The sequence below is a fragment of the Atta colombica genome, unplaced genomic scaffold (assembly GCF_001594045.1).
Source record: "Atta colombica isolate Treedump-2 unplaced genomic scaffold, Acol1.0 scaffold105, whole genome shotgun sequence".
Classification (NCBI taxonomy): domain Eukaryota; kingdom Metazoa; phylum Arthropoda; class Insecta; order Hymenoptera; family Formicidae; genus Atta; species Atta colombica.
In genome coordinates this window covers 4,395,922-4,407,406 of record NW_017259190.1, presented here as the reverse complement: position 1 = coordinate 4,407,406, position 11,485 = coordinate 4,395,922, and the positions used below count along the sequence as shown (strand labels likewise).

The following is an 11,485-nucleotide window of genomic DNA, read 5'->3' as shown; positions in this document are numbered from 1 at the left end:
TATATATATATATTTTTTTTTTAATATTGAGAAATTGTTCAAGAAATACTTACTTTCGATTTTGTATTTGGTCTTTTAAGATCTTCTTCGTTCATGATAATTCCAACAGGTTTGGCGATCTGCCTTTAAAGGACAACGGAAATAAATTTCGGGAACGATGGCGCGTTACGAGCATATATATTTATGGTGCCCCTTCGCGCGTCGGTAACTTAAGTACTCGGCCTGCACGAGATACATGGTCATTAGATGTTTTCAAAGGAATCTGTCTGTAAAGGCCAAATTCCATTGGTTCTCCAATCTGAAATATTAGACATGGTCTCATGGATTGCGTTATTATGTTATGGCGACACATCTTCCGGGAATCACACCGCTATATGCTGGAGATCATTAATGCAACTTCGCGAGTCTCATATTCACGGGTACCAGATGGCCTGTGAATATATCATATTTATCATTTTATCATCTAAGACGAAAATTAGACGTAAAAGACAAAATTAAAATATATTACCGATTTAAAAAAAAACACTTATTCATTATATTGAGACTATAATAGATAAAATAATTTGGAAATTTGCAAATGCAAATGTATAGGCATTCGATCATAATCCGTGCAAATTAAATTGAAAGAATTATGAATATTCATCTAAAGAATTGATTTAATTCTTTAGACGACAGGAATTTATTTTTAATATCTTTTAAAATCTCTTCCTGAGAGAGAGTAATATTTGTAATAAATAACTAAATTATTTTTTATTATATTCTTTGCCTTTAAATGCCTGACACTGTTTCAACATCACTATACTAGTTTTTTCTTATCTTATAAAGGATGAATTAATGTAATTCATAATGCAAATGGATATCGAGATAATATCGTTCAGAGAATAAATTCCGCCTAATAACCGATGATGGAAGTTTAAAAATAATTTGCAAGCGTTCAATAAATTGCGTCGCGGTGCAATTAAAGCGGTTATAGTTTGAATATACATTAAGTAGGATAAAAGTACGTGCGTATCCTACTGTCTGAGGGATTTATCTCTTAAATATCGATCGTTGATATGGGTGCGATAGCCAGAAGAGCCGGTTGGTCGCGAACGTCGACGGGAAATAAAAAGGAGAAAAACGAAGCCACGTTGGAAGATGACGAAGTCGTGAAATTGGATAAGAACGATATAGGACTTCGGTCGTAGCCGAAGAAACCTCACATTCACACGTAATCCCATAATTTCGTTGACCGAGCGCTATGAGCGCTGAAACAATATCTGCAAATGGAACGCGGAGAAAACAACGGAATTAATTGATGATTAAAATCTTATCCTTTCAGAAAACATTTGATATTATAAAAGAAAGTATATATTTTTGTACATATATATGTATATATTTTTTTTAATATATGAAATTAATTCTTAATTGAGCCTTTGAGAATTAGTTTAGCTTCTGAGAAATTCAACTCTTTCACGGAAAGGACAGTTTTGCTGAAGTATCTAAAAATATAGGTATCTGAAAATAATTTTGTTAGATTATCATAATAATAATATCATACAGAAACATTGATTTTTTTCTTAGTTGCATATTTTTACTAATATATAATAAATTTCTACTATAAAATATTGATTTAAGATAGAATTTGATATAAGATCAATTGCTTGGATTGATTCGTCGTTGAAAGTTGAAAGGAACCTGCAATTTACAATACAAAATAATAAATTTACAAATAATCAATGCGATGCGATATAAGCGAACATCATCCATTCTGGTTAGAGATTCTCACTATGTGAATGAAACGATGGGAATTACGGTAATGATGTCAATGGCATCGTGCTGATAATATCCTGGTTGCTACTAATAAGCGACTTCCTCAAGCCGTGCTTCTCTCTGTTTCCATGCAAATTACGCGGCCGTAAATAAACGCACGACGCATAGAGTCGGAGAACTTAAATACACTCTGTATTAGTCTAGCGATTCGCGCGGCTAGAATCCATACGTCGTTTTCACTTTACAATCATGAACAACGTCTATACCGATTATCTCGATGTGTCCGTCGATTAATATGACATTCACTACATACTCTGAATTATACGAGACTAATGATAGACATTTTTTCGATCAAAAAGTCAGATAACAAAAATAAAAGGCAAATAAGCGTAAATGGAAAAATTATTATCAATAAGAATAAAATAATTGAGTTAAGCATTGGTTTGCTCTTCAGAAGTGTGTGTGTATATATATATATATTAAAAAATATATTATATATATTAAAAAATAAATAAATTTAAAGACATTAAAGCAACAACAAATATAAAAATTGGAATTTAAACGGAATTGAAAGGGGTAAAAATATAAATTCAAATATCTAACATATTATTTTGCATTTTCCTGCAAATTCGTTGCAGAACCTTTTGTCAAATTCGATGTACATTGTGAGCGTTCTCTGTGAACTGCATTTTACCGGAATCTTGCTCATCACGCGCACAGATATCGATGTGGCGATGTACTTTCTGCCGTGGCAAGCTGGATGTCCGGAATGCGAGCGGAACCCGTTTCTATGAGTCAAGCCTGACTATTGACAACGGAGAGAGACAGAGAGAGAGAGAGAGAGAGAGAGAGAGAGAGAGAGAGAGAGAGAGAGAGAGAGAGAGAGAGAGAGAGCGAAAGAAAGAGACAGAGATGCCCGCGGCTCACGATAGCTGATCTTGCGGTTCTGGATCGTAGCACGCGATCCAGTGTATCGTGCGGTTGGTAAAGGATAAGAGAGAGAGGAGAGGAATTTGCGGGATCGAATCATGTTACGCCACAAAGATTGCTTTCGATAAAGACTCAGAGTATGATGATGACCCGTGATGATGAGAGATGCACGTAGGACCACATTTAACGTATAATTGGTTCATGAACGACGAATAACTGATTTTATACATATGAACAGAAATGTATTTTTACAACTAGTATAGCACGGGCTTGATCTTTTATATTCTGTGTCTGCAGAGCGCGGAAGAAAATGATTAGTTGTCACAAATTTGAGTTAGAACAAAGCGAAGAAAACTTCCAAGTAGATTTGAAGATAACGCAGCAATAAAAGCAACGGAAAATTCAATGAAAAATAATTTTGCATCTTAATTTTGTTACTTTGTGGAAATTTTATTAAAAATAAAAAGTGAATATGAGAAATTTACATTGCTTGCTTTTAATTATGATGATGTATCCTGGACTTTATTTATTGATATGACATTCTTTAGCAACGACCTGAATCTGTGTATGCCTAATGCTCGAATTTTTTCTCTAGGAAGAATTTTTGAAATCTCGTAAAATAAGGCAGAATAAATACGTAACTTCGAAACAGTTTTCGTAATGTACATAAATTTCTCGATTGGAAATTAACGTTGATTTTTTGACAAGTGGCCGAAATATACAACGTTGATCTAGCATCGCGAAAAGTTGCGGGAAGCAAGCAAATCGATCGTGTTTCCTTGACATTCGCGTTTCGGAAAACAATTGTTCCGTTCTCCAGGTATTTCGGAGTTGTTTGCATGACATAAGAAATATTAAAACATTTTTTATGCGAACAGGATGGAAATGAAACCCACACCATAAACATGGTTTTGCGACATGTAGGCATTGTAGGTGCCAAGTTACAATCGAGTTCATCGATCCGGAATGACAGTCTCTTCATAGCTCTCAGCAATAACATATTCAATAAAGTATACATACCGGCCATTTAAATCGTTGCGTCGCATGAAATGAACATGACAATGAAGTTTATTTTTTCAGATTAATATTTATTTAATTTAATACGTATTAATACATGAAGAAAAAGTTACAATCATTACTTTAATGAAATGTGATGATTGAAATTAAAATTTTAATAATATAAAAGTGAAAGAGTCTTAATTGAATCGTCAGTTTGAAAATATTTACTGAAATTATCATCAAAATTATTTATTATATTTAAACTTTGATGTACATTAATTTAAGAATTATTTCCGCATGATGATATTCTAATTAATAGAAATATCTCACAAAATACACAGGAGAATTTCTAATTGTAATTACATTCTAGATGACTCTATGCCGTTAGGTAAGCACAGAGACGAGTTCGCGTGACCCGCTCGTGCCGAGTGAGAGGAAATGTATGAACAACGTGCTTCTCTCTCTCTCTCTCTCTCTCTCTCTCTCTCTCTCTCTCTCTCTCTCTCTTTGAGAGAGGTACGTGAGAGCTGTGTACGTGGTCGTAGAAAGTGATAATAACACGAGTACAGGATAAATGAAATATCGATTGTCTCACGTGAAGAATTGATATCGCTAGATCAATCAGTTTTCTCTCCCAATTTGTTTATCTTATGCGATTATAATTTGTCTTTGGATTCTTCACGATCAGATATTACGCCTCTCAACCACATGCCACTTCGCGATGCGACTTTTCCGCAAGTACAGCCGTGTGTTCACTAAAGGTCATCGTCTGCCCGCTAAGTGTTACGCGTACCACTACGATCTTTCTAATTACGCTGCTGCGTCCTCGCCATGGAGTTCCCAATCTTCGATATATGCCGTGATATTGCACTGAGTACATTTTGCTTGAGATCTGTATGAAACATTCAAAATTTTACATATTATTTTTTTTCAATAATAAAGAATTCGCAGATTACACTGCAAATCCGAGCGTGTATAAAGTGACTTCAATACATGTGTTATTTAGTTTTCTGTATAAAAATGATGCTATATTATGTGTTTCAATATATAAATCTGTATTTCTATGCAATATAATATTTAGACAACTAATTGTGAAATAGTCGATGAAGAAATATCATCAATGTAATAGCGTACTATCCAACTAACAATTAATTTTGTGATGATATACGAAGATATACTAGGTGTCTCTGAAATAATCATACAGAGCTATTCCTAACAAAAAATTGAGAAAAATCCTATACTATTTTGCAATTTTCATAATAATTAATGAGATATTAATTTCGAAAGATTGCCGAATAAATGAATAAAATTGATGTATAAGACAATTTTAAGATATCTTTCCGTGTTCTTTATGAAAAATATTTTGAAGATGTTTCTTAAAGAATTTTTAAGATATCTTAAAGTTGTGTAAATACGTTGATTTTAGACATTTTGCTCATTAGATAACTAAAAAAAGATATTACGAAAATTGCAAAATGGTAGAGGACTTTTCGACTCAATTTTTGTTATTAGGAATAGCACTGTATGATTAGTGGGCGTTATTTCAGATACACCTTATATATATATATATATGCAAAGAAAAGTGCTCTAAATCCAGAAAATTACATCTTGAAAAGATATACTCACGGTTTGCTCGAAATCATAAACAAGTTGGAATTACAAAACAAACGTTAAATGTCGAGGAGCTTTTACGCTTTGATTGAGAAACGTTTGCAAAAACCACGACTATAATTTCGATTCCTTTTCACGTTACATTCTGTGTTAGTCGCGCTTTAAAGCGCTCCGTCACGATGCAACTGGCATGCAGTCCGTTAAAACGAAGCTATTCTCTTCTCGTTTGTATTTGAGAGATGTGTCACCTACTTTACTTCTTGTTGTAATATATAACAATCCGTTTACAATTTCCATTCAATTGATGCTTTTAAGCTAATAATATGAGTAGTCATGTACTTATATATACTTTCTTATCAGCTGTGTGAAATTTTTTTTAATTCCATCTTGTTTGAAAAAGAATTCACCGCGTATGATCTATCGCGTATATTTTGGCTTACGCGAAGCTCACAGACACCGAGGAAGGAAGAGAGAGACATTCGTTTTCTTCGTTGTTGGTCAAGGTATAGATTATACCCCGTATCTATCCTTCTTTTTACGGTCCGACTATTCCGACCGACAGCGGAGAGTGAACAGTCCATTAATTATTTTCTCCGACCTGTTGCAGAGGCACCGCCGGCACTATCTCGGAAGCCATGCCGGTTGACGAGTTCGTGCGTATCCAACGAGAAGACGGTGATAGAAAACCGAGCTTGCAGCCGCCTTAACGCACTGATCGACTGATTGCGTCGTCGTTGATAAAGAAAGAGAAAGAGAAAGACGAAGGCCTTTCGCAGATCGACTGATCATGTCCTTAGCGAACTCGCTCCACTGCCCGTTGTCGTCGTATAGTTCCACGCTGTGAACCCGATATGTGAGAGTCGCCGCCGCCGTCTGGTGGATGCCATCGCCATGGTGGAGCAACTGGTGTGCAGCAATTCGCTGAGTCCGGGAACGTAACGTTCAAATGAGCTTCAAGTTCATGCATATTCCTTCTATCTTTAAGGAACTAATCGGGACGAACGAAAAGTAGCTCCGGAAAACTAACAAAAAACCTGCCTTTACGTATTTAGAATAAAGAAGGCCTGAATTTAAAAGAGCGATTTATTTTACTACGAGTTTCAAGAAAGCAAAAATGAAATTAGAAGTTGAAATTGATGAATTGCACATTAATTCACAGTAGACTTAGTGTAGCTTCGAAGTTTAGAAATTTTATCATTTATACGAAACATTCGCGTAGTGTGAAAAAGAGAAGTGATATTGTTCATCACGGAGAATCTAAAGAAGAGAATTGAATTCAACGTGTTATGTGTTTATGTGATTTGGAAACTCTTTTGATAGACAATTAGTTTCATCGTGAGATATTCAACGTGATGAAGAAAAAAGTGACATCCTGTAATATGACGAATTTAATATGAAGAAGATCAAAGTTAACATCTATGTGCTATGAGACGGTGGATTTAGTGCAATTCAGTATTCTGTTCCGAGATCGCCATGTAAGGATTATCACATCAGGAGAAAAGAGAAGAAGCCTCACTCCGCGTGACACCAGTGTGTCGAGTAATGCTGAAACACATCCTGACGGGGCAGCCGTCGTCAACGGGCTCCAGGCATCATCACAATGATTATCAGACGAGCTCGGGCTCGTTGCACGGCGGACACCATCATCACCACTTACACAACAGCTCGCTGCACCAGGATCAGCAACAGCAGCAACAGCCGCAGTCGCAGCAACAACCGCAGCAGCAACAGCATCTTCATCATCATCACTACACCGGAAGCACCGGGACACGCAGTGGTGTCATCGGGCATCGCGGTAACAATAGCGGAGTCGACGTGTACGATTCCGTGGCGAGACCAACGGCGACAACGGTGTCGAACGCGCATCAATCGGCGACGACTCCTTCATCGACACATCGGCATCCGTTGAACCATTCTCAGCTGAGCGTGAACAATTTGTCACAACGCCTGAACCATTCGCATGCGCTTAACGTATCAACTCTGTCAACCTCTAAGCATTCGGTTAACAGCGTTAGTCCGGTCGGTGGCGTCCATGGCAATAATGGTGGCGGTAACAACAATAATAACCATAACGTCTCAGCAAGTCAGTTGGGCCACACCGTAATCTCGCAAACGAATGTCTCACATCAGGAGAGGCCAAAGGCGAACGGCGGCTTCGATATCTCCAGGCTATCGCGATTACCGAGTCAGACTACACCGTCACCCGCGCCTGCCACATCTGCACTTCCTGTCGTAGCCAGCCAAGTAGCTGGTGGACCGACAGTGATACCTCTCAATGCCTCCTGGTCTTCGTCCCTATCCAGGAATCTCCATCGGAGTGATGCGGCTGGCGTGAAGGAGATGCTAACGAGCCTCGGACTGCTCTGTCTGGTATCCCTACTTTTAGCTCTCCTCTCGGTTATCTTCCTACTGAAGATCTCGCCGCTCACTGTCACGTCCAACAGCCTTATCAGCCCGGAGGAATTTGTGATCGTCTACGAGGTCACCCTGGCGTTATGCGCCCTCGCCCTGTCCCTCAATCTCTGTTGCCTGCTGGTCTGCGCCATACAGTTCCTTTTCGCGGTGAAGCTTGTCAAGACCTCGTATCAGGGTCACCGGTAAGTTGATCAAAATCATTCTTTTTTTTCGATATTCGTATCTCGAAATAATTAAAATTAGGATTATCGCTCTCTTTTTCTATTACTCTGTTATTATTTTGATCTGATATCTCGATATTCAAATTGATGTAATAAAAAGGCTTTAATAAGGCTTCTGAAAGAAAGAATTCTGGCTGTTAACGGGTTTATCGCGAGATCAATGAATTTGATGACTAATGAACGACATGAAAAGGACCGATACGAGACCAATGCGCCAGCCTTGACACGTTGGAATTCAGTTTAATTATTTTTAAGCTCTAATGGGAACCGCGTGACTCCATACGAGCAAGCCGAGATTCTTAATTAATTAACGTAGTAAGAGAAGGCGATATTCTCTGCGCGTTTAACGGCGACCGACTGATTCGGAACGATCGGCGCGCAATAATCCCATCTCTGTCGTGACCTCTGGGCCCAGTACGACGTTACGAAACCGTTTAAAGATCGACTCGCACTTGTGCTATATAATTTGATGTTTGCAAATTGCAAGATCAAGGTCTTTCTACCTATATTTTGTGTTAACAGTTTACTAATATTATCATTTATTATGTGATATTACACAATAATAATATATAATTGATTAATAGAAATTTTCAAATTTGACGATTTAATTAATCCTTGTATAATAATTGATCTAGAAAAAACTGATCTTGAGAACAAAAATTAAAGATTATTATAAATATGTCGTGCTTTTTTTTAAATTAAAGATTGATGTCTGTATAGATAAATACGATGCGGATTTACTGTTAGTTTTAGAATATGATGATCGCTACGATTGGTGTGTTTCGGCCTTAATACGTGTTATGTCTGTTAAGGTTTTTATCGGTATTACGTGCCGGCATCGAAACGTCGAGGAAAATTTCGGTCCTTTATACGCTGGTAAAAGGGTACGCATCCTACTCTTTCGTAATCCTACTTAAAACGCTTAATAAACGGTTAATGGTCTTGACTCGGCACATTGCAAATAGCGCCGATATCTTAGCTAATAACCGCAATTTGCGAAAAAAGAAAGACGAGGAAAAAGTCTTTTTATCGAAGAGTATTGCTGCTGTTGCTGTTACTTGAATATTATTTTTGATATCCGTGTAAAATTATGCAAACCGCGCAATTTCATACGAATGCGATCGTGCGTTTTATTTTCCTTTCTTTTTTTTTTATATTGTGATTGTTAAAATTTTTATCGGTAATTTTATTTGAATTTGAGAGATTAGGACTACAAATATTTAAAAATAAAATAGAAAGCTGACTACTAAATTAGAATTTAATAAGTTAGAATTTATTTAGCTACTTCTGATTTGAAGATTCAAATACTTGAATCGAACAGAAATCTGCAAAGATTTCTTGGCGTTCTTTGTACTTTATATTGTTAAATCGAAAGTAGCTAAATCAGTTCTAATTAATTTAATAATCAGCTTTCTATTTTATTTAGTGTTTTAAGTATTAATTAAACAAGAAAATAAACGAGATCAGATGTGCAAAAAATTTGATCCTGTAACATCTTGCGAATTTTGCACGAATACATGTAATAATGACTGGTAATTATACAGGAAGCGATAGGACTTAGATATAATAGGATCTATAATACAAGGATACCACATCGAGTTCCTTATTCAAAGAGAATTCTTCCCGCGGGATCAAGGGAAGCGATTTACGCAAATCGAGCCCGTTCGCGAGTGTTTTCAAGTTCCTTCTCATACGATCTCACGTCACCGACATTCACGATCAAGATCGTCCTTACGCGTTGGGATGGAATGGGTTCCCACTCATCCATGCATATCCCATCCATGTACGCATTCGAATATACTCGTACACAGGTGGATCTCGTATCCAACGCACAGAGATCGGCGGCGCTCTCGACAAGATATATCAGTGCCTTAACCAATTCGTGCGAGCGTTTCTTCTCACGGAGAGAGGCGCAAAAATTCACCTTCATGTTCGCGTGTGTGTGCGTGTAGTACGCTCGCACGAAATTGCACGCGAGAATCAGAGCGAAACGCAAACGCAGTAGATCGTAATGTCGCATCACCACCCCGAAATTATCCTCGTTAAAGAAACGTGTTGATGCGATCTCTCCTGAAGCATGACTTCTTTTCATGGGTACATCGGACATGAACACCTATGTTGATTGCTGTCACACTTACTTCGTAGACGAGGATGTAAAAATATGATATAAGATAGGAATATCTCACAGAAGAGATGCACGTTTTTTTTGTAAAGAACATTACATTAATATTTTTTTGCCGAAAATTAATACTGAACATTTAAAAGTGTGGTTTATCTCATTAATGCTTGTGGTACATTTTTATGTTACTTGGTGTATTTACTTGATATTCATGTTGTGTGTACATCTTATCGCGGTATTTGAAAGAAAATATTCATTTTAGAAATTATTTCACATTTCTATCTTACTCTGATGATCTTTCGATTTGTTTGATTTTTTTTTTTTTTTTTTTGATCTGTTAATTGGCAAAAACGTTTGCATGGGATGAACTATCAAAAATATTGTAATGAACGCGTACGCAGTAATGGAATGCGTAAGAGTTCATTTCGCCGCAGTGGAAAAGGACGAGGAAATCCCGAGTTGGTAAAGTCGTAGAGCAGGTAGATGGCCGTTAATGATCGCCTTGAGAATGAATAAAACAAAAAGAGTGCAGGAATACGCACAGGATAACTTCCTCTTATTTCTCTTATTTCTACCTATAGTATTGCGCTTTTCATTGTTAGAAATGTCCAAATAGACTGGTACGAAACGTTTAAGCGCTCTTGACTTGTCCTTTACTTGTACAAATATGGATATAAAGATTATTTTAGGCATTTTCTTTTTAAATTTATTATAATTACAACTGTGTGTAACAATATTGCTATATAAATGCATTTACATAATGCATCTTTGCACGATGCAGAAGACTAGATATTTCCTTGTCTAATTGTCTCAAATATTTTATTTAAATATTTTATTTAATTTTTATTTAAATGGCGGATACTCTCTTCTTCTTTTACCATCGGTGATCTTGTCTATTCCACTTTCCAATTTCTTACAAAGTTTTTATTTCTGAAATAAATCTAAAGTATAGGGAAAGATTGTATGTTACAAAGGCCTTATAAAATCTAAGAATTTCAAAGGAAATCTCAGTTAAGACGGAAATTCTTCGGATAACTGTGACCGAACGGTTGAAATCTTCTCCGAAAATATTTACGCATTAACAGAAACATAAATAGTTTGTTCCGGGAAGACAAAACCTGTTTCAATTGAGTTTCTTCATCAACAAAATCTTTATTAACTTTTGAGATTATAATTTCTTTATTAACTTTCTAATCTAAGAAAATTTTTTTGATTTATTTTTTCCAATATAGGAATACGTATGTCTAATGTAAATAATTATAAACATTTTTTAGATATATATATACGTATTTTTTTTTAATATTTATAAAATATAAATATATTAAATATTAATAAATTATTAATAAATATTAATAAATAATTAAAGTTAAAAGTATTTAAATTTTAAGATACTCAAGATGAAGAATATCTAATGGCAAAAAAGTATGAGAATCCAGAG

General features: G+C 36.0%; 1 protein-coding gene across 1 annotated transcript in view; it reads left to right on the top strand.

Moving 5' to 3' along the window:
- Positions 1-6,590: 6,590 nt before the first annotated feature.
- The window catches only part of LOC108689523, a 16,287-nt gene continuing 11,392 nt past the window's right edge, over positions 6,591-11,485 (top strand). The window contains exon 1 of the mRNA XM_018196312.1: positions 6,591-7,889. Coding sequence (XP_018051801.1) covers positions 6,835-7,889 — 1,055 coding nt within the window. The 5' untranslated portion in view covers positions 6,591-6,834. The remainder of the gene's footprint in view (positions 7,890-11,485) is intronic.